Genomic DNA, 24,021 nt, shown 5'->3' on the forward strand with positions numbered 1-24,021 from the left:
CTAGGAGTCCATGGATACCTCAGTGGGTAGACTGTAACTGGTGTCTACAGCTTAGGAAATTTTCCTCAGTGCTTGAAAGTGAAGCTACAGCAAAGCATGGCCTGTAACTCATTCTCACTCAGGTGGAATAACTGTTAAACAGATAACTAAGTGAGCTAGAAGCTCCTTCCAAGCCTGCTCACCCTTGAGGACTAGACACTCAACTGGCTTTAGCAGTAAAAAAAAAAAAAAAAAAAAAAAAAAAAAAAAGACGGTTAATTTTCTCCAATTTCCTAACCTTAAATACCCAGAAAGAAACTATAACCAAAGATTAAGATAATTGGTATGTTTCTATAACAGTCTGAAGGATTATGGTCCCGAAATTTTAGACTTAAATCCACTAATGATATTGATTAAAAGAGTCCCAGATATAAGATCCCATGACATTGACTCAATTCAATATTTGCAGTGCCTACTCGCTACCAAAAGAGATAGGTCCACTGTTATTTTAACTTAAAAAATCAAGTGATGATCACATTTATTCTTTCTTTTCTCTCTGCAAGCCATCTGGAGGGACCTTACAGTGTGATTCTAGCCACTCCAACAGCTAACAAAATATGTAAAGCAGATCCTTCTTGTTTCAACACTCTTGAGGCCAACCTTAGACTCTAAAGGAAAACAGAGGGAGAACACAGCAGAGGGATGTTTTGTGAGCTTTTCAAGAGACTCTAATGGACTTTGTCTTGGACTGTTAACACATAACCTCCATCTTGACTTCTTCCGGTTTCTTGCCTAGGACTTGCAATGCTAATAACTCCTGTCTTTACTTCTTCCCTCACATTTCTCATGAAGGCGCTAGTCAAGCATCCTCCCAACCCCACACACACAGCTGGTTGTTGTATAGTATAAGCATGATACACTTCTGCGGTCTCCAAGTAGACCTACTAGATGGGCACCCCAACTGCCATGTCTAAAACCCCACTCAACTGTATGAAGTCAGCTTTGGTCAGTGTCCTGATTCCCTGAATGCTTACCTCTAAAGAGAGGAAGAGGATAAGTACAGGAGAGGACAGACAGTTTAAGCATGGGGACCCCAGTTCATGTCCTTGGCCATAAGCTGAAAATGTCTTTGATTCTGTCCTGACTGGAGACCCCAAACTTTCAGAAAGTCCAGAGAATGGATAGTCTTGGTGGAGGAGACCTAACATTTCAGTTGGACAGGCCAACAACCAGATTAAGGGATCACCTCTCAGAAGGTGGGTACACCTACAGCTATGCTAAAGGGATTGGAGGAATAATTAGCATTTTAATGAGATAACATGAAGTTCTTTCCCAGAATTCCTATTCTCTAGCACAGTAGCTGAGAGGGCTTTAGTAAGTCTGCCTGCTTTTCTGTGTTCCTCAGAAAACAGTGACTTTTCGTCTTCTTTTCTAAGTCTGTGCTTTCCTTAATGATTTGAGCTTTACTTTTTCTCTGAGGTTCTCCTGCCCTGGGTAGCTCCTTACTGAGCATGTAGCTGGCCTCCATAGAGGCTTAACTCCAAACCACAAGGCATTTGCCTTTTTCTGTTCCATATTTCTCTTCCAGGCACTTGGTAAGATTTACAGCTTGCTGGTTCTGTATTTCTTTTCTTTTTCTTTTTCAACTCAATAAAAGCATCCTTCAGCTCCCTTTGGGATCCATTTTTAACTTCTTTTTATTAGCAAGACTAAGAACTGCAAGAGGGGATCTCAATATCTCTAGTAACATTCTTCCAGGTCTCCTTGACGTTTATAGCCACAGTATGAATCTTCTTGGCGAAACACACAGCCACACTCTGTGTGTATCTTTATGTGTCCCTCTCTTTACATTCACAGTTATAGTCTGCGTTAGAGTGCCAACTTTATTTCATTAAACAAAACAAAACAAAACAATTCTTCAATACATAATCCATGCAAGGCAGGCATGGTCGCACATGCTTACAACCCTTGGATTTGGGAAGTAGAGGCAGGGGGATTGAAGGCTCAAGGTCAACCTTGACAACTTGGTCTCAAGAGAGACAGACAGACAGTATAGCCTTGAACTGATCTCAATAGTGCTAGGATTATTGGTTGGTGCTCACATCCTGGTTAAACTTATCTGTAGAGTAAATGTTCTTTCTGGGATACATCTAGGAAGTATTTGAGAGAGCAACAAATATCAAACTGACCCACTTTCTGCTCTACTAAAAAAATGCATTGCCTTAAGAGTCCAGCCTGTGCTATGTTTGCCCTCATTACAGAAAAAACTGCAATCTTAACTTGGGAAGAAATTTGTATAACAGTGCATGCTAGGAGATACTGTCAATTACAGTGAAATGTTTTGTTTGCTTGATTGATCTCTAAGTTTTGTCGGCCAGACACTGGAAGCCTGTCTCATTAAAGTCTGGTTCTCTTTTATAGCTGTCTCAGTCATTGCCTTCTTCATGTCTTAGGTTCCTTCTAGTGAGATTACCCAAAGATCCTCCCAATGTGGAGAACTGATAGAGGAGAGAAAGCCAGTTTCTAAACACCGTCAATGCCTGACTGCAGTGTCCATGGGTGGATAGGAAAAGGAGCCTCGATCCACAGTCACATAAAACACACCAAATGTAAGAGCGGCATCCATGTCAAAAAAGCATTATAATTTTGACATTTTGTAGGTGGAGACAGCAGAGGTACAGAATTTAGAGTTTGGCTTTGGTATTCCATTCTTTTACATATGTGATACTAGATTAGTGACTGTAAGTTTATAAAGTTTCAAGTTCTTTAAATATACGTATTTTTAAACACAGCAAATGTATTAATCATGGAAGAAAATAAAATATATTAAAAATAATACGGGCTGGAGGGATGGCTCAGTGGTTAAGAGCACTGACTGCTCTTCCAGAGGTCCTGAGTTCAATTCCCAGCAACCACATGGTGGCTCACAACCATCTGTAATGGGATCTGATGCCCTCTTCTGGTGTGTCTGAAGACAGCTACAGTGTCATCACATACATAAAATAAAAGCTCCAATATCCATTCTTTATTTAAAAAAATACAATAGAAAATGATTCTATTCCCCCCCACAAAAATAATAAAGCTAAAATGTTTTTCAAATAACGTACCTTAAAAAAGTATTTTTCCATCTTCTGTATCTACCTACTAAACATTTGTTACATTTATCTTTATTATATGATCTCTGTGTGATTAGACATTTGCACTGTTCCTATAATGTAGAAATCAATGTGAAGTACACACATCTACTTGATATTCTGTTAAAGGATGTCTAAAAGCAAAATTGCTGGATCATAACAGTATTTAATTTTTAAATGTTTTGAAAAACTTCCTCTGTGTTTTTTATAGTAACTACACACCTTTTCATCTCATTTGAGATATCTGTAACTATTCTGCTTTCTGCATAAGCTCACCGCTCCATTTTACTTTGAAAATATCTTAACATTATCTATCCTCAAATGGTGAAGGCAATTTCTCACGTGATCTTGACTTATGCCCACGTGATGATGGTTAGCTGAACGTCTGCTTTGTGCAGCCATTGCCCATTTGTTATTTGAAGAATGCTCTTTCTGAGTCACTTGACCATTTTTGTTGGGTAATCATATACAAAATTCAATGTGGTTATAAAAGATTTGAATATAAAACTTGAAACCAGAAGAACCAAAAGAACATATGGAAGGAAGTTCTTAGTACTGGTCTTAAGGATATTTTCCCTGAATGTCACTTAAAATGCACAGATAAAGAAACAAACAAGCAAACATAAAAACACGGGATAGTATCTGAACCAATGAGAGCTCAGCAGAGTGAAAGGTATATGAAGGGTATGTGTGAAGGTGGTATCTAGTGAGAGGCAAGTTTCAAAAGAGTGTGTGAGAAGTTTCACCCACAGGACCTCTCACCCTTTCTCGCCCATGCTCTTCACTGTAAAGGAACTGCCTTTGGAAGAATACAAAGGAAGTATCCTTGAATTTCACTGAACTTACCACATAGGACAAAGGAAAATTAGCTGCTGCTTTGAGATAAGGATGGATATAAGGATGAAGAAGAGGGGACAGAGAAGAAGAAGATGGATGCAGTGGGAAGATAAGGAAGAAGTGCATGAAGAAAAGTAGGAAGAAAGACTTCATTTGGGGCACCTTTAACAGAGCAATGTCACCTAGACATAAAACAAAAAGAATGCATAATTAAAACTATCAACTACTCCCCCTTAAAACAGAAGAGTTCTTTTCCCTCCCTTCATCCCATGTGACCAAATGTAGACCGCACCTTCAAGTTTGCTCATCCCCCACGTTCTTACAGTTCTTGCTGCAGGCCCTTCTTGTAGTCTTGCTGTCGGTCTTTGGTCCTATCTGGGGACTGTGCTACACCCTAATTTCTATTCTCACCCTGATCCTGCAGCTTCAGATCTCTTCCAATACATCTCTATGTGCTGAAGCTAGCTAGCTCATTCAATTTCTAGCACCAGGGAGCTGCTGGCATGTGGGGTAGCATTCTAATGGGTAGCAACAGCCAAGCACTTATCCTTTTCCTAATTGCTTCACGGTCACACAGACATGTGCAACTGTCCTATCTCTCAGTCTTTGTCATTCTATGGATCCCATATTTTACATTGATGTGAAATCGCAATCATTTTGACTGCCTTTGACAGAAATCTGTATTCTTGGCATCAGCTTACTCATTAAGTTTGCTGTGAATTAGAACTTTAGGAACTTAGAAATTACAAGGGTGTCTTTCAGAGGAAGGGTTTTGGACAAATAAACTGTGGTATATATGTTAAACTATTCAGATATTAGGAAGCTTGAAGGTAAAACCAGGGAACTGAAAAGGAGGAGTAGGTGATCCTTTTGATTATTGGACAGAAAAATGGGATCTGGTTCCCATCTCTGGCTGCAATAGAGAACCATTCTAAAGTGTCTGAAAGGTCATAAAATTACTACCTAGGCAAGGTGTTCTGATAAAAAAACAAAGAGACAGTGTTGCCCTCTCTCTTAAGACATTGCACATACTAGTAGCCAAATGTGGCCATCAATATCTAGAAAGAACCCCGTGCCTCTGTCAGGGATGGTGTCTATTCCAGAGACATGAAGAAATAGTGTAACGCCCACTAAACATGAAGGCTGGCATAGTTCTCTCCTGGCCTTTGTTCGCTCTAGCTCTCTTACCTTTCTAGTGTGTTTCTGTTGTTCTGTATAACTATGCTCGTCTTCTATACTGAGCTCTGAGCATCTCATTTGAATTAATTTGATGGAGAACACAAGAACTAGGGAGCAGGGAAGAGCCACGGTGGCATCCCAGAAACACATGCTCTTCCCGAAGAACTGTTCAGTGATAAGAAGAAATGATCTATCTGGTCCTGAAATGGTGGAGCAACCTTAGGTTTTTATGAAGGAAGTCAACTTGAAAAGGCTGCAATACTGAAGAACTCCATTGTCCTTCGGTTTCCATGGAGATGGTTTCAGAACTCCTTGGGAATTGCAAAGTCTGTGGATTTTTGAGTTCTTTGTGCGAAATGTCATAGCATTTGCATTTAATCTATTCACCTCCTGCCAAATGACCTGAACCATATTTACATGACTAATGGTAACTAATACAATGCTTATACGATACAGATAGCTGCTACACTTGTTTGTCTAGATGTGTTCAACATAAATGATGTTTTTATAGCTTGGTTAAATACATATTATGTGGCCTATAGATACATAAGGGCATTATATTACATACTGGGCTCAACAAAACCACAAAAACAAAAGGCAAAGAGTATGCTCTAGGGATTGGTTAAGGGAAATTTGACATTAAAATGTTGTACACAAATCATTATAACTGTTTAGGCAGTTAGAAACATATTTTTTTCTAAGGGTGAATGAGATCCGGGTCCTCTTCTGACCTACAACGTGACTTAAAAGGAACGACAAATTGATTGACATCTCCTTTCATTTTTGTGTGTGTCCTTTACAGTGGGTCAGGCTCTGCTTGACTCATCATGGAAATTTTAACCACTCAAAGAGTGTCTAACTTATCTCATCTCCCTCCCTTCAAGGGTGAAGACAAAGAAGAGGTCATTGTCTTAAGCAAGCATCGGTTTCCAGGAGGAACAAGACCCCTCTGCATATGAGGGAATTGTCTTGAGAGAATAAAGCGGTACGCAACAGAAGTACTCATCTAGAAACCAGGTTAGTCCTCTGTGGTGATGAGACCAGTCCGTACATCAACAGTCCATCTGATCACTTGTGGGGGTTCCAGGAACTGAGACAATGATGGGTCAGTGATGTGCCGGATCACACCTTGACCAAGGTTGCTTAATTGTGAATTCATTTTTCCTCCCTATGAACCTAAATCTCATGACTACAGCTAGAAGGCAGACTCGGGGGAGGGGGCAGTGGGAGTGTTGCTGGCCCCCTCTATTTGCTCTTCCCAATGTGGCCACATAGAATTAATACCCCTGCCCAGTCTGTTTTACATCACTCATCTCTTTAATCAACATTTTTGGATGGCTGGTCCAGCTTAGCATGTTGAAGCCGCAGGAACACACATTGTTTAAATCCATAGAATGTACTAGATCAGAGTGAGTCATAATGTAAGTTCTGGAGTTAGGCGATAATTATGTCTCATAATGGCTCAACTGTATAGAACACACAGGTTGGTAACTGTATAGAACACACTGGCTAAGGCATGAGGGATGAGGCCCATGGAAAATCTTCTTGATTTCCTTTTAACATTCTCTAAAAAATGTTTAATAAATTCTAGTGGTATTTGAAGCATAGAAGTAAAATGTTTAAAGTATATGAAGTTAGAACAAGGTTGACCACAAAGTCCTATGAATAAAGGTTTTTTAGTCAATTGGTACTTTAAAATTGAAGAAATAAACATTAATCATTAGGTAATATGACCTATCATATGTTCTTTGAGAAAGACATTTCATATTGAATAATGGAGAGTATAAATTTAATAATATAAATTATAATGTGAAAAAGAATATATTGGCATAAGAGTCAGAGTATGTACAGATGAGTGAGAGATGACATGAAATAAGTGTGCTTCACTAAAACCGACAGTAATTCCTGTTATGTGTTCATTTATCAAATGCTTACAATATGAGTGAGCGTACTGAGGATGTTTTATAGTGAAAATGCTCTGTGTGATATTGTAATGATAGATGCATTAATATACAGAGTTAATAGTCTTAGTTGCCTCTTCTTCAGTATGAATAAATACAATTATTACATATGTAATACATACATATAATTTACATACGTACACTTATTATACAAGTATACTTATTATATTTAGCCAAGTGTCATCTACTTGTCTATGCATTAGACACACAGGAAAGCACTATCCTGACTTTGTAAAGTTAATATAAACATTGTAAGACTGGTGTAAGATACTGCACTGGATACCATTGATTGTTCCTTGTATGGTCATGGACTATTTCTCTCAGTTTCACTAGTTTGAACACATGGTTCCTGGTTTGCACTGTTTTAACAAGAGGATTTAGTCAACATTTTGAAAATTCAACAGTGGTGCTTGAGCTTTGCATGAACACTGAGAAACATGGCATTGTTTGACCATATTTTTTAAATCACTGCAGGATATTTTAGCCTCATGTAGGTTTAGCCAAAGCAAAAACGAATGAGAGAATAACTGTAGTGTTTATCTAAAAAGGGTGAATGGAAGATGACTGACCAATAACAGAAAGAAAAATAGTTCCAGGCTTAAGTTCTCACCAGTAATATGTCTATTTAAAATCCAAATACTATTGTTAGCAGGAGCTGAGAGTAGGACTCCCACATGAAGTGCTGTGGTGGCGCTGCTACAAGTGCAGATCTGTGATGCTGATCTAATGTTTAGAGACAGTGTGAGAGAGGAGATCATCACCCCATCAGCAAATGTCTGGAAAGTGACTTCATTCTGCTCTTGTAGTCATTGATATCCAATACGAATGGAGCAGGAAGAACTTGTGACCTACACAATCCTTTTCTAGGTCTTCTGTAGTCCATTTTTGAAGGTTGAGAATGTCTTACTTTGTACCCTAGGGTGGCCTTCAACTTGCAGTCTTCTCCCTCAGCTTCCCAGTACTGAAATAACAGGTATATGCCACCATGCCTGACTTCCTTAATCTTTCAAAGGATTTGGCCTATTCATATCATATTTTAAATTAAAGAAAACATTTTTTTAACTCACAGGAATTGATGCATAGAAAAGCAATGTGTTTGTCTAAAAGGAACATACAGGTTCTGGCCCCAGGAGGTCCCAGATTAGAGTTGAAGTAAAGGAATTTCAAAGACAAGGACAGAGATTACATTTCATTCTGAGGAGAAAGACAGATAGCACAGACGGGCAAAGCACAGAAAAAGGAGGGACCACATGCTGCATTAGGGATATGATACCATGTCTCATGTAACCCAGTATGGACCACAAAAGCTTTTAACAAACCTAGCTACCCACTTTGAAGGTGAAGATTTGAAATGGAAAAGCTTTATTTTCTTTGTTATTCCTGAATCTAATACTAACAGTTTTCAATTTGTTCCATAAAACAAAAAGTGAAACACCACTAAGTCTATTCCACAAAAAAGATATTATCCTGTTACCAAAACCCTATGTGATGCAACAACAGCAACAGCAACAGCAACAGTAACAACAGCAGCAACAACAACAGTAACAGCAACAGCAACAGTAACAACAGCAGCAATAGTAACAACAGCAGCAACAACAACAGTAACAGCAACAGCAACAGTAACAACAGCAGCAACAACAACAGTAACAGCAACAGCAACAGTAACAACAGCAGCAACAACAACAGTAACAGCAACAGCAACAGTAACAACAGCAGCAACAGTAACAACAGCAGCAACAACAACAGTAACAGCAACAGCAACAGTAACAACAGCAGCAACAACAACAGTAACAGCAACAACAAGAGCAACAGTAACAACAGCAGCAACAGCAACAGTAACAACAGCAGCGGCAACAAAAACAACAAGAAGAAAACCAATAAATGCCAAAATTCTCAAAAGAACAAGGATCTTCCAGAGGATGCAAGGTTGGTTCAACATACAAAAATCACATTATATGGACAAAAAATCTTGAAAGATGAAGAAACAGAATTTGAAAATGTTCAGTAGGCCTTCACGTCCAAAGTCGTGGCATAAATGACTTTGGAGTATGCCTGTGAAAAACAAAGACTTTCTCAGTTACGTACCTACTGCTGTGATAAAACGCCATGACTGAGGTACTTTACCAAAGAACCCATTTAGTTTGGAGTTCATGGCTTTAGATAGTTAGAGTCCCTGAACATGAATCATGGTGAGGGAAGCCTGAAAACAGGCAGGCAAGCATGGCACTGGAGTAGTAGCTAAGAGCTCACATCTTGAGACACAACCACAAAGGATAGAAGAAGAGACACTGGGGATGGTGTAATTAGTCTGAAACCTCAAAGCTCACCTTTACTGACACAGTCTGTCAAACAAGGCCATACTTCTCAAGCCTTCCAAACAGTCTACCAACTGAGGATCAAAATTCCAAACAATATCTATGGCTGCCATTCTTGTTCAAACCATCACAACATCACTGGAATTATGACAAATGGGGAAAAACAAAAGCATTGCCTCCAGAATCAGGAATGGGCTATGGATGTCCACTTTCTTCTTTCTTATTCAGTGACATCATTGAAGTCATAGATAGAGCAATAAGATGAGAGAAACACACAAAACAGTTGGAAATAAGAGAAGACATTAAACTGTTCCTCTTTGCAGATGGTATGATTCTATAATTAAAATACTCTTTAATTATAAAAATTAAAAAGCCCTCACAGATATATTTAAGTTTCCATAAAATGGCAGGTTAAAACTATCACTAGTCTTCACATATTCTCACAATTTACTTGCAAAAGAAGATATTAGGAAAATAATTTATTCATAATAGCTTCAAAATAATAAAATACATATGAATATGAATATATCTAATCAATAAAGTAAAAGACCCCCCACAGTGAAAACTTCAGGACACTGAAAAAGAGAAAGCAAAGATGAATTTGGCAGAATTAATGGCATGGAAATAACTATATTGCCAAGTAATATACAGATTCAATACAATCCCCATCAAAATATTAATGTTATTTTTCATAAAACCAAGAAAAAATAATCCAAGTATTCATATGGATCCACAAAAATAAACACCAAAGCAATGCTAAGGATAAAGAACATAGACTGAGGTATCATGGTACATGGTCTCTAATTATATGACAGAACTTTATCAACCAGCAAAGTCAGACTGATTCAGGCATAAGAAGATAGGCAGACTGATGAAAACAAATTGGGAAGTCATAATAAGCTGGCATAGGTATAAGAACCCATACATAGCTATGTTTGCCTAACATTTAACAAAGGTGTCAACAACATGTGGTGACAAAAAGAGTGTCTTTGGGGTTGGGGATTTAGCTCAGTGGTAGAGCATTTGCCTAGCAAGCGCAAGGCCCTGGGTTCGGTCCCCAGCTCCGAAAAAAAGAAAAAAAAAAAAAAAGAAGAAAAAAGAGTGTCTTTAATAATGCTGGAAAGAACCACCATTGAATAAAATCCGTTCCATATCTTTTAGAGTATATTTTTCCCCTGCCAGTGTGACTATAAACCAGTGTAGTCCTCACGGAAATCAGTGTGGATATTTCTCAAAAATTAAAAATAGAACTAACCCATGACCCAATTATACTGTTCCTGGGTAACATCCAAAGAACATTCAAAGTTAGTTTTTTTTAATAAAAGGAATAATGTCTAGTTATTAAGAAAAATGAGTTCATAAAACTTTTAGGAAAATGGATGGATGAGGTGACTGGAAGTCAGGAAAAATACCACCACCACCACCCAACCAAAACAACTACAAACCCAGCATATTCTCTCATTTTCATATCCTAGCCTATACATAATGTAGGTGTGTGTGTGTGTGTGTGTGTGTGTATGTGTGTGTTTGTGTGTGTGTGTGTGTGGTCTTAGAAAGCACTAAGGGAGGGTAAGAATAGGTTACGATGAAGGAGAATGGAGGTGGGAAGAGGGAAGCAGGACAAGGGGACACATTGATCATGAAAGAGGCAAAGAAATTGGAAATTTGCAGTAGCAGGGAGGTAGGGGGGAACACAGGACATCTACCAAGATATACTTTGATTGAATGCCCCAGCTAGACCTTCTATGCTAACTTGAGATTCAAATGAAAAAGTTGGGTTTGATGAAATGCATTTCCCTTCATCAATTTCTAGCTCCTGGATTTCCAGAAAGCCAGACAGACAGACAAACAAGTAAACAGACAAAAAACCCTTTTTTCCCTCCAAAAACTTGACAAAGCAACATGAGCCCTATAAGACACTATTGAATTGGCCATGGACAGCTGAATAAAAGGCCTGTTCTCTGTCTTCTTGTTCTGTGGTATTTAGAAGGGTCTGTAGTGATTGCTCACTGTCTTGTGCTTGTTCTGTGGTGTATGGAAGGCTCTGTAGTGATTGCTCACTGTCTTGTGCTTGTTCTGTGGTGTATGGAAGGCTCTGTCGTGATTGCTCACTGTCTTGTTGCTCTGTGGTGTATGGAAGGCTCTGTAGTGATTGCTCACTGTCTTGTTGCTCTTTGGTGTATGGAAGGCTCTGTAGTGATTGCTCACTGTCTTGTGCTTGTTCTGTGGTGTATGGAAGGCTCTGTAGTGATTGCTCACTGTCTTGTGCTTGTTCTGTGGTGTATGGAAGGCTCTGTAGTGATTGCTCACTGTGTTTGCTCTGTGGTCTCTAGAAGGATCTGTAGTGATTGCTTACTTTCTTGTGGTTGCTGTGTGGTGTATAAGGCTCTGTAAGGTTCTCTATTATTTGTTTTCATTGAGCACAGGTACTGAGGATCGATACTTGGGGCTCATGTTTGCACAGCAAGCACTTTACCAACTGATCTGCCTCCTTATCCTGGACATTTTTCCATTCTTGTTGTTTTCAGTCTTGTGTATGCTATGGCACCTATGTGGAGGTCAGAGGAAAGCCTTGATATCAATCAGTTCTTATTTTTCACCCTGTCTGAGGCAAATTCTCTTGTTACCATTATCATTTGTTTGTTTGTTTTGGTTATTACATAAACCCAGCAATCTGGCCTGCCTGCTTCTGAGGATTCTTTAATTTTCTTTATTTTTCTGAACTGCTTTTTCAATGTATTTTACCCTGATATACTGTCTAAGTCACTGTAAACTATTTCATTCCCTTTGAGTAAGTTGGCCTGGACCATTAAAAATAATTCAGGAGGTTGGGGATTTAGCTCAGTGATTGAGCCCTTGCCTAGCAAGCACAAGGCCCTGGGTTCGGTCTCCAGCTCTGACAAAAAGAAAAAAGAAAAAAAAAATAATTCGGGGCAGCAAGTGAGGGATGGGGTTGCTATCCCACAGTTAAAGCTCTGATCCATAATTCTTCCTGTCTGAAAGAAATGCAGGCATGGAAATGGAGAAGAGCCTGAGGAAAAGAAGGTCCAGCCCAAAGTCGGATCCAGCTCAAGGGGAGGCCCCAAGACCTGATACCATTACTGAGGCTATGGGGTATTCACAAAAAAGGGACCTATCATGATTAACCTCCAAAAGACCCAACAAGCAGCTGAAAGAGTCAGATGCAGATATGTGCACCCAACCAATGAACAGAAGCTGCTGACCCCTCTGGTTGAATTAGGGAAAAGCTGGAGGAAGCTGAGGAGGGCAGCCCTGTAGGAGGAACAGCAGAATCAACCTGAACCCCTGAGATCTCTCAGACACTGGATCACCAACCAGGCAGCATACACCAGCTGAGATGAGGCCTCCAACACATATTCAGCAGCGGAACCCCGTGTCTGGGTTCAATCAGAGAAGATGCACCTAACCCTCAAGAGACTAGAGGTCCCAGGAAGTTTAGAGGTCTGGTGGGATGGGTGGGGTGGGGACATCCTTGTGGAGACACAGAGGTTGGGGGTACAGGGAGGAGGTATGGATATAGACCAGTCGGGTGGGGGGGCATAGACTGGGAGGGGAACAAAATCTGGAGTGTAAAGAAAAAAGAATAGTTCAATATAGTGGCCAACACACGAGACATGAATGAAAGCATCTACAACAATATTGTTGTTACTGAAACAAACAGGATTTTTAAATGCAAGCGGTTGAATTTCTGTCTGAGCTACTACTGTTCAGACAGAAAAAAAACCCCATGAATAAACCATAGACATTTAAGACAAAAACTATACGCATGATTCAGAAGACACAGAATTGATTGCTGCTGTTCAGCACACAGTCCTGAGTAAAAGATTCATTGATTTGACACTACGACTTGGGTTGCATTATAAAATAACACTGTTCTATTTGACCAAATTTCTGGATTTCAGAGCATAAAACATTAAAATGGTAAATTATTCACTTTGTATCTATGGAGAATGAAAGTGAGGTACTTCAAAGGGGTCACTGTACTTAGTTCTTCTCTGAAAAGGAGCTGCACAGCTTCTTGTGGGAACAGTGGCTAGCACTGTGCCCATTTTGATAGTGAAACTGCTTCCTACTTAGTCTTGGTGCAAATGCTCAGGAAAAAAAAGCTGAACTGAATAATCTTATATTTGGAGAGAACAAAACAGGCTGATGATATATATATATACATATATATATAATCATATCATATATATCATATAATCATATCATATCATATATATGATTATATATATATCAATATATAGTTAGCTATCCATATCTTTTTCTCCCTTGATTTTTAAGGTATTTTAAAGTGAAAATCTAGTTAAGCAGACAACACGAAAAAAGACATTTTCGTGTTGTCTAAGGGGTTCATTGATTTTGGTGACTGGGGAGAGTGCTCAGTAGATAAAAGTGTTTTTCTTAGAAGATGACCCAAATTCAAATCCCCAGCATGCATGTAAATGTCAGGAATGGCCACTCATGCCTGTAACCTCTGCATCATGAGGCAGAGACTGGTAAACTGGGGAGTTCACTGGCTATCCAGCCTAGCCAAAGCAGAGAGCCTCAGGGTCTGCAAGAGACCCTGCCTCAAAATGTAACACAGGGGCAATAGAGCAGGATTGCCAGTGTCCCCTGCATGTAAGCACATGGGTGTGTGCACCTATAAATATGAATGCTTATGCGTGCTCACGTGCATGCACACACACTCACACGTGTACACACGCTCATGCATAACAAAATGTACCACTTAAGCATAACAGCTAATCTTTCAATGTTGTCTCAATCTATTATTGTTATATTGTCAATGAAGCGTAGAAAGGTAGAACAGATGTGTGTTTAGTTTTTCTCTATCTACATCTAGTCCAAAAGCTAGTCAATTCACTATATTCCTGTAAATATATTTCTCCCAACTGATACAGTTCTGGTTATAAGAATTCAGAGTAGAGTGGATAGATGAATGATGACTGTTTGGATATTTAAAATAAAAGAACAACATCTTATAATAAGCAATGCAAACAAACAGGGTACCCTACAGGCATCTTTACCTAGAGATATCTAGTGGGAACTTTAGTCAGTGAAACCAAATTGATTTTCTTTTTTAAGTTTGTCTGTTATGATTTTTATTTTTGTTTTCTCTCATTTTGTTGGTTTAATAACTGCCTGTAATTGAAATTCTGCCATAGGATTCTTCAGTACCAACTAGATATACATATTCATTTAGACTTGTTTTACTTCCTGTACATGATGATTGGTGCAGAATGCTTTCTGAAGGTAATTCTACATTAATTTTTCAACCCGGGAAAGAAATACGACTTCTTGTAAACAACGGGTTTCAAGTGGCTCAATCTTCTTGCAAATGGAAGGGGTTCTTCCTTCTCTGCTAAAATCGAGTAAAAACCTAATAGTTCAGAAAAAGTAATAAGTAAGTTCCTTTTGTGTTAAGACAACAACAATAAATGTTGTGATCTTGTTTTTGTCACTATTGCAAAACACCTGAGTGGATCGACTTAAAGAGAAACATTTGATTTTGTCTGACAGTTTGGGTCCCTAGCCAGTTGTCTCTCTGCATTTAGGTATGGAGCAAGGTATGTGTGTATGTGTGTGTATGTGTGTATATATTGATATATATATGCACATATATTGCATATATATAATATATAATATATATACACACATATATATACATCGATATATACATATGTATATATATATATCATGGTGGAAAGGCGTGCATGGTGGGAGAGAGCTGCTCACATCATAGCTGGAGAGAAGAAGAGGCAGACACAGAGAGGACAGTGTTGAGACAGATCCTTCAATTCACTGAAATCATGAACAATACAAAACTGTGCACTCTTGCTTTTCATTCCATAGCATACCAAGATGGAGCTAAAGCTCACAAAGTAGGAAGTCAAAGCATTGTCATCTACAAAAGATAGGATTCTCTCTCGCGAAACCTCAGAGATGCCGCCCAAAGCTTTTTAGATCTAATGAACTTTCTCAGCAAAGTGGCAGCATGTACGATCAGTGTTCAGAAGCCTATGGCCTTCCTACCTTGTGGCAACAATGATGCTGGTGAAGAAATTATGGAAAGGAAGCTGCTCAAAATTACTTCACACATATGCACACACACAATAAAATATTAAACCTAATCAAGGAAGCAAATGACCTCCCCAATGAAACTTTGAACACTCAAGAGAGACACTGCAGAAGACACTAGATATTGGGAAGATCTTCCATGTGCTTAGATTAGAAGAGAAAAAAAAATACTGGGAAAACAGGCATCATATGAAACATTCTATAGATTCAATGTAATTCCAACTAACCAACCCCCACCAAGTCGTTTCCACAGACATGAACAGAAAAATCTTAAAAATTCATTTGGAAACACAGCAGACTTTAGAAGGCCAAAGCACCCCTGAGCAGAAAGCATAATGCTAGAGGTAGTTCCAGCCCTTATTCTGAGTTACACTGAAGAGCCATTGTGATAAAAACCTCATGGTGCTAGCACAAAAGCAGGCAGGTAAAGGGTGGAATAAAATAAACACTCAGATAGAAACCTCTGCAGAGACATCTGGTTATTATTATTTTTCGTTACAAACGGTTATTATTATTTTTCATTACAAAGTTGTAAAGAGCCCTCACTGGAGACTGGACAAACAGGGCTGAGAACACTAGATACCCACAGATGAAAAAATGGAACCAGATCCTTGGTTCTCATCTTGCACTAAGATAAACACCAAATGGACCAAAGACTACAACATAATGCAGTCTTAAAAGTGCTAGAAAAAAATCAGGGGAAACATGTCAAGATGCATGTCCTGTAGCTCAAACAAAAAGGCCATAATGACAAATGAGACAACACAAAACTAAAACCATCTGTATAGTCAAGGAAATAACTAGTAAACAGTCAGCCTATAGACCAGCATAGAAGCTTTGCCAGTTATACATCATATAGGGGATTAGTATCTAGAATATAAAAAGAACTAAAAAACGTAATCACTATAGAAAACAAATCAACCTAAACAAAAATAGGCTGAGGAACTGAACAGAATATTTAGAAGGGGAAATACAAATGATCAATTAATGTTTTAGAAATGCTCAGCATTGTTAGGTGCCAGGGAAACACATGCTACCGATACTCTGAGATTCTTCTTTGCCACAGTCACAGTGACTGTCATCAAAAGATGAGCACAAATGTTGGGCTGGGTGTAGATAAAGAAGAATCTGGATTCACTCTTGGTGGGCGTGTTGTGGGGAGGCCACAGTGGGCATCACTGTGGGGACTTCTCAGAAAGCTGAAAACAGAACTTCCACACAACCCAGCTATTCTACTCCTAGCATTTCCTATAGAGATACCTGCCCATCTATGAGTACAGCTGATCTGCACACAATATCAAGGGAATCAAATTAGCCCTAGATACCCAGCAACTATTGGATAGACAATGAAAAACATAGTACAGATACTCAACAGAATTTTACTTAGCCGAAACTACAGTGGAATTATTTACAGGAAAATGTATAAAACTGTAAATAGCATATACTAGATAATGTAATTCAGGATTCAGGCCCTGGCATACAAAGGTCATATGTGTGTGGACTGTAACTTACAATTTTTAATATACGTGTAGAGTAAGGGAAGGTAGAAGCCAGAAAATTAGAGAGGGCCCATGTAACAAGCAAAAACCAAAACCTAACACAAATAGTTGGATTACAGTAGATATGGTCACATGTCAAAGCAGATGAACCTGGAGGATGTTAGGCCAAAGGAAGCAAATCAGTCACAAAAGGTGACATATATATATATATATATATATATATATATATATATATATATATATATATATATATAACCTGAGTTAAAAGGTCAATTTCACACTGTTAGGAGCAGAATGTGGGTACCTGGGTCAGAGGGTAAAGTTAGGGGAGAGCTGTTAGCTAATGGACATAGAATCTTTTCTATGAGTTGAAAAAGTCATAGAACATGTTCAACAATAACATACTTAAAAATACTGATCAAGGTAAAATTGCGTGTGTGTGTGTGTGTGTGTGTGTGTGTGTGTGTGTGTGTGTGTGTATGTGTTATATTTTTTAAAAGAATGGAAGTAAAAGGAACACTAGCACCTATTCATCTACCTTGTCAAAGAATATGTAATTCTCTAAGGGTCAACAAGGGTTTCTAGTGAAACCCTACAGCTTGAGGAAAGATTAAGCAAAACCAGCATGAAGAAACTATCTTTTAAAACTTTTCTAATTTAAATATTGTAATTTAAATGACCCAGTCAAACCAAGATTATGGAGTTAAATTCTATGGAGATAGAATCTATTAACAAACAAAATCCTTTACTCTGTAAGATCTTCTATCTTCTTTTCCACTAATGTAGGGGGCACATTGGAGACAATGACCTGCATATCCAGTTGATTGACCACGGAGACCTGAAAAGTGAAAACAGAACGTATTTAAGTCCTAATCATGGAAATTGACATTTTAGATATTTGTATTATCTCTTCCCTACTATCTCTAGAAGTTGTAGCTTCTTGTTTTTTAATTCACTGCTGGATGATTTTTTTTCTTTTTAAATTACATGATTTCCTATCAGTGTTAGGAATAAACCACTACTTGAAATAGGTAGGGGACTTGCTGTGGAGCTAAAAGTTAGATGCTCAGTGGATTTTACTATTTTGAGCTTGCTTTTGGAAATCTATGATTACTGTGGCAGTTTGAATAAGAATGGCTTCTATAAGCTCTTATTTGAAGGCTTAGTCACCAGAGAGTAGAACTGTTTGAAGGATTAGGATTAGGAAGGTAGCCTTGTTGGAGGAACTATGTCACTGGGGGTGGGCTTTGAAGTTTCAAAAACCAATGTCAGGTCCAGAGTCTCCCTTTCTTTGCAAATGGATCAGGATGTAGCTCTCAGCTATGGCTGCCTTGTATGCCTGTCTACCACCATCCTCCATGCTCTCCTCCTCTACCCTGATGCCTGCTTACCACCATGCTCTCCCCCGCCCCCAAGATGGCAATGGACTAATCCTCTGAAACTTTAAGAGAGACTGCAAATAAATGCATTCTCTTTTAATAGTTGCCTTGGTCATGGTAACTCTTTACAGCAATAGAACGGTGACTAAGACAATGACATAGAAGTGGAACCTTGATTTCTTTAGTAAAAAACACCCAGCAGATTAAAAATATCATTTAGAATTTTTAAATCTAAAGATCGTTTATTCATTGCAATGGGTGCTATGGAGGTACAATGGGTTAGAGTGTCCAATTCCATAGGCTTCTCACACACAGTCTCCATTGTCTATTCTGTCATCTCTAATCCATGGAGAAAGCCTGCACACAAATCTACAGTGAGACTAAAATGAGCAATGCTAGCGAGAGTTGATGACTATAGTGTGTTGATTTAGTATCCTATGGGATCCTTCTGTGATTAACATGAAGTTAAATTAGTAGTTGCGTGCTGACTGCATTCTACATTATTTTTTCTTCAGAACCCTACAGCTTCCAACTTTATCTTTCACTATCATAAGTAGTTATTAAGTATGACACTCATTTAAATAAGAAAACCATACAACAACTGGTGTATTTGTTGTGTGATTTTGATGGCCAGTTTTACGTCAGCTCGATACAAGCTAGAGTCACTTCAGAGGAGGGAACTTATTTGAGGAGTTGCCTCCATAATATTGGTCTGTAGGCGAGCCAATTGGTCTGTAGGGCATTAGTAATTGATGTGGGAGGGTTCATCCCATTGTGGATGCTGCTATCCCTGGGGTGGTGGTTCTGGGTGTTATAAGAGAGCAGACTAAATAAGCCATAAGGAGTAAGCAGCACCCCTTCATGGTCTCTGCATCAACTTCTGCCTCCAGATTCCTACAGCCTTTGAGTTCCTGGCTTGGCTCCCCTCAGTAGACAGTGAGTCACAATATACAAGCCATATAAACCCTTTACTCCTCAATTTACTTTTGGTCATAAGATTTCATCACAGCAGTAGTAACCCTAACTAGGACAGAGATCATAGAATGTGTCATAGCTATAGGGTTTTTTTTTGAGACTCCATTTTTAAAATATTTATTTTTATGTACATTGGTGCTTTCCCTTCATGTGCACCTGTATGAGGGTATCAGATCCCCTGGAACAGGAGTGACAGACAGTTGTGAGCATGATGTAGAATTGAGCCTGGGTCCTTTGAAAGAATAGCTAGTGATCTTAACAGCTGAGCCATTTCTCTAGCCCACCATAGCTATAGTTTAAAACTTAATCCTTTTTTTGTGAGGGCTGTGTTGCTACATAGCTTGTATGCTGTATTGTTGCCAAATATCCGTATGAGACTCTAAAGTCAAATCTTAAATAATCCTACACAAACCCACATACTATCACAGTAAAATTAGTGTGTGTACACCAGAACTGTAAAATTGCATAGTCAAGATTGATTTTAGTTAGTACCAAATATCTCAATTTATGGTAGTAAATGCATTCACATTGCCATATAATTTTCATATTGGCTCCAAGTTATCTAAATGCAGTTATTAATAGACGGGTTTACAAAACCTCTAGGAATCAGACAGAAAATTTAAATAACAAAATAGACAAAAGAATAACTGATGGGAAACAGAAATTTGTACTCTGTGGGCAGACGCTTCTGTGAGAGGGTCAGCCTCTGCTGGCTTTCCTCCGCTAGCATTGCCAAGTAGGAATACCGATCCAGATCTGCTGCTCCATTTAGGTTTCCAAGGAAATAAGTCTGAGATATTACAGGAAATATTCATAAGTCAATAGGAGACCGTTCAAATTTAGTGTGAGTCTAATATGGTATGAGGTTAATATATCTTCTCAAGGTCTGTATTAAAAATCCGTTTGATACATCAACAGTCACGCAGTGGGCGCCAGCAGTTTGAACTCTGTTTCTCACTCCTTATAGGCAGCTGCATCTACCTGCATATAATTGTTCTTCGTTTTTGAGTTTTTAGCAGTAAAAATACATGGGGAAAAATCTCTAGGACTGTGGCTCTTAAAACCTGCACATCCTGTTTTCTCTCCCTTCCCCTCTCCTCTCTTCTTCCACATTCCCTTCCTCTCCCCATTCTTCTCCATCCCTCTTTTCTTCCTTCCGTCGTCTTTGACCCCGTCCTTCTTTTGCTTTCCCTCTCTTTTTTCTTCCCTTTATTTTTAACATCAGATTAGGAAAGATCAGGCAGGGTTGCAGTCAATACCAGCAGCCTGAAGGAAAGCAGTCACAAGAGGAAGTGCAGTAAACAGATCCCAGTCTCTGTAGGCTGCAGCCTTTTCCTTTCCCTTGTGGATGGGATCTACCTCAGAGTCAAGAGTTATCCCAGTGAATTGGTGATGAACCAATTTCTACTTCTACTTTGAGAAAGGACGCCGAGGTGACATTGTAGGCTATGGAGAGGCTTCTGGGGGTCTCATTATTTAGTGCTTTCATGGTTCCATATATTCCTTACCCACGCCTACATATAAATGAGGCCTTTAGCAGACACTTTAAAAGTAAACCCTTTGGTCAGGCGTGGTGGTATCCCATGCTGGAAATCTCACATGAGAGGAGAAGCATGCTTAGGATTCAGAATGAGACCCTGTCTCAACACCCTCTACCAATTATTGATTTTGTAAAAGTATGAATTTCATACTACATTTTTCTTAATACAGGTCCAAATAAATCAGGCATACGTCAGACTGAAAAGGCTAAAACTTGGACATATTTGACAAGTCTTACATTAGATGGAACAAGGACCCAGAGGATCAATGAATGGATGAGTAGAGGAAAGGAATCAATAAGTAAATGATTAGAAGAAAGGAATCAATGAATGAATGAGCAGAAGAAAGCAACAGTGAGAACAGAGGACAATCAAGCTCTGGTGCCTTCTTACCTAAGGTAAAAGTAGGATTTAATCAAGGGAGTGCTAACCCAAGACTGGGAAACTATGTTATAAGCATTCAAAGGAGTTTCGGGAATGGTATGAACTAATGACTACTGTTTGTTTGCCTTTCTTAGCCTCTTCAGATGAAGTTTATTGTTTGTGCTACTACTTGCCAATCCCACACAGCAGGAAACAATGTTTTTTAGGTCAACAAAGGCTCCATCTAGGCTTGATGGAGTGAGCAGCAGTGTGGGATAGTGACAGTTAAGATTCTGTTGTCATGTTGAATTGATGTCTCTGCTTTATATAAGAAAAATAATGAAATGCACACTTGGTAATCAGGCATATTGTCTGGTGGTTGTTCACCCAGATGTCTGTTTTCCTTCTGGGAGCACAGCAGAAGAAGGAGATTCCCCCCCAGGCCGGGGTAAGGAGAGGAGAGATGCCACATTTGGGAAAGTGTGGAGCAGAGAGCATAGCCACCATGTAGGGCTGGGGGAGAGTGATATAAGAGGCTGTTTGACTGGGTCCAGGGCATCAAAGATAAAGTGTAGGATTTAGTAAGTAATAACTAAGGGATATGGGGGGAGGTAGAGTAGCCACGTGGAGGTTAGGAAGTTACCCAGGCATTGAGCTGTTTAGGCATATCAAAATATAAAGGCTGTGTGTGTATTATCCATTCAGGAACCTAGAACATTGGGTGGGCAGTGAGGAATGCATGGTTGGCAGGATTTGTATATAAAAGATACTAGTACAAGGAGAGTAATATAAATTATAGCTTAGGTTTTAGTCTTTAAAGAAATCCTAGATTCTGAATTTTGCTTTTTAAAGCATCTGTGCCAAATACATATAAGCCTTTAAGAGTATAGTATTTGTTTTGCCCTAATTCTCCATTGAAATCACTATGTAAATATTTCCAGAAATTTATAATTTACTGTATCCTTCTTTTAAAATACCCTTATATAATTGCTTGCTTTTTCTTTATACAGGCCAAGTTCGAAATATTCATGTATACACTGTTGGAATGCTTTGTGTAACAGATAGAATAAAGAGATGAAACATGTGACTTACAATAAAGGTCCAGTGACAGCTTTGTTATATGTATATTTTACATCTAGGTAATTTAATCCTTCCTTATGAACCATTTCTTCACCTCCCTTTACTTATCCCTATGAAACTCACCATTGCCATCCTATAGAACATGTACTAAGTCACTAATTAAAGACCCTACATATTTTAAAATTTGCATTAGAAATTTAAATTTCACATTAGAAAGATAAATGTTAACAAAAGTGTTTAAACTATGCTTTTAATCAAGTATTTAAAGCAGTTCAACACCTGTGGAACACAATCCCAATATGTAATCATATGAAATGCCCCATGGAGGTATTTGACTTTGTCAATGGAGTCTTTGGAATCCAGTTTCCTCTCATACTCCCCATAGACTTCACTGTGGCCCAGAGCATGTCAAGGCACTCAGCAGCTACATGAGACCAATAAATAGTGTTTGCACACACTTGTCCTCTCCTCATGAACTCTAACTGTGTTTCACAACTGGACTTTGCTATAAGTCTACTTGTAGTAAAATGAGAGGAATGGTTTAATAGCCACTTTAGGATCACTGTTGAGGTTTGGTCTTTTGCTATGTATCATAATGATCATACTGGGACCAAAGATTTGGTTGTTCCAATGATAAGAGTATCCTCATGTACACCAAGTGATGCTATGTAACCCTGCTCCTTAATTTAAAACTATTGGTTGAATAAAGATGCCAACAGCCTATAGAAATGGACAGAAGGGAGGTAGGTGGAGTTCCAGTTCCTGGGTTTGGGGGTCTGAGGAGAGAGAGAGAGAAACAAACTATGAGGTAAATTCCTAGAAGGAACATGGGAAGTCATACCTCAGGGTTACTGATTGGGAGGTAGATTCTAATAGCTTAGAGGGCAGATATATGCCCAGCTAATTAAGGCTTATTAAAAATATAAGAGTTTTGTGTCTTTATCTGGGAACACAATGATCAAAGGCAGGGTAGAAAACCCCAACTGAGATTAAATAATTACTACAACATCTCATTGTGTATTTTCTTCTTTGAAATTGTACCAAAATTTAAATGTTCATTTCCACAACCCTAGATTTCACTTGAAATCTGAAGCAATGATTACGCATATGAAAATTTATTAATTTTTTCTTATAGTTCTTAGTCTTTTGTCATATTTCAGATTAATATTTGGTTACTTTTGTTTTAGACAACAGCCTCCCATATCCCAGACTGGGCTAGAACTCTGTACGTACCTGATAGTGGCCTTGAAATTTGTATTTTCATGTTCCCCCATCTCCAAAAGTTGAATTACAGGAGTATACCCCCCATGTTTGACGTTATGATTGAATTCCAAACATGCTGTTATTGCCATTTGGATATATTAGCTCGAAATTTCCAAATACTGACACATTTTTTTTTTTTTGGTTCTTTTTTTCGGAGCTGGGGACCGAACCCAGGGCCTTGCGCTTCCTAGGCAAGCGCTCTAACCACTGAGCTAAATCCCCAGCCCCAGAAATGTATTTTTTAATTATGACCACGAATCTCATCAGAATAGTCAGTGGATAATGAGGTGCTGTCAAGTTCACAGTGGGAAAAACAAGCCTTTTAGTGTTGTGACTCAAACTGGAAGTCTCCAACGCTGTCATCAGAAACAAATACTGTCAGCTGCTTCCCTTGACACGGAAGACTTACTCCATTCACTC

General features: G+C 38.8%; 1 protein-coding gene and 1 long non-coding RNA gene across 7 annotated transcripts in view; one reads left to right on the forward strand and one right to left on the reverse strand.

Annotated features, from left to right (window-relative positions):
- Pcdh15 (protocadherin related 15) overlaps window positions 1-24,021 on the reverse strand; it is an 827,095-nt gene that overhangs the window by 44,703 nt on the left and 758,371 nt on the right. For all 6 annotated transcript variants that reach the window (XM_087598371.1, XM_087598373.1, XM_087598372.1 and 3 more), the window contains one exon: window positions 17,753-17,841. In XM_087598371.1, coding sequence (XP_087454497.1) covers window positions 17,753-17,841 — 89 coding nt within the window. The remainder of the gene's footprint in view (window positions 1-17,752; window positions 17,842-24,021) is intronic.
- On the forward strand, window positions 5,469-22,377 carry LOC120098844 (uncharacterized). The gene is made up of 4 exons (XR_015645729.1): window positions 5,469-5,556; window positions 6,014-6,146; window positions 21,068-21,293; window positions 22,269-22,377. It is a non-coding gene; the product is annotated as an uncharacterized LOC120098844 (long non-coding RNA).

Source organism: Rattus norvegicus, chromosome 20 (genome assembly GCF_021556685.1).
Source record: "Rattus norvegicus strain SHRSP/BbbUtx chromosome 20, alternate assembly SHRSP_T2T, whole genome shotgun sequence".
Classification (NCBI taxonomy): Eukaryota; Metazoa; Chordata; class Mammalia; order Rodentia; family Muridae; genus Rattus; species Rattus norvegicus.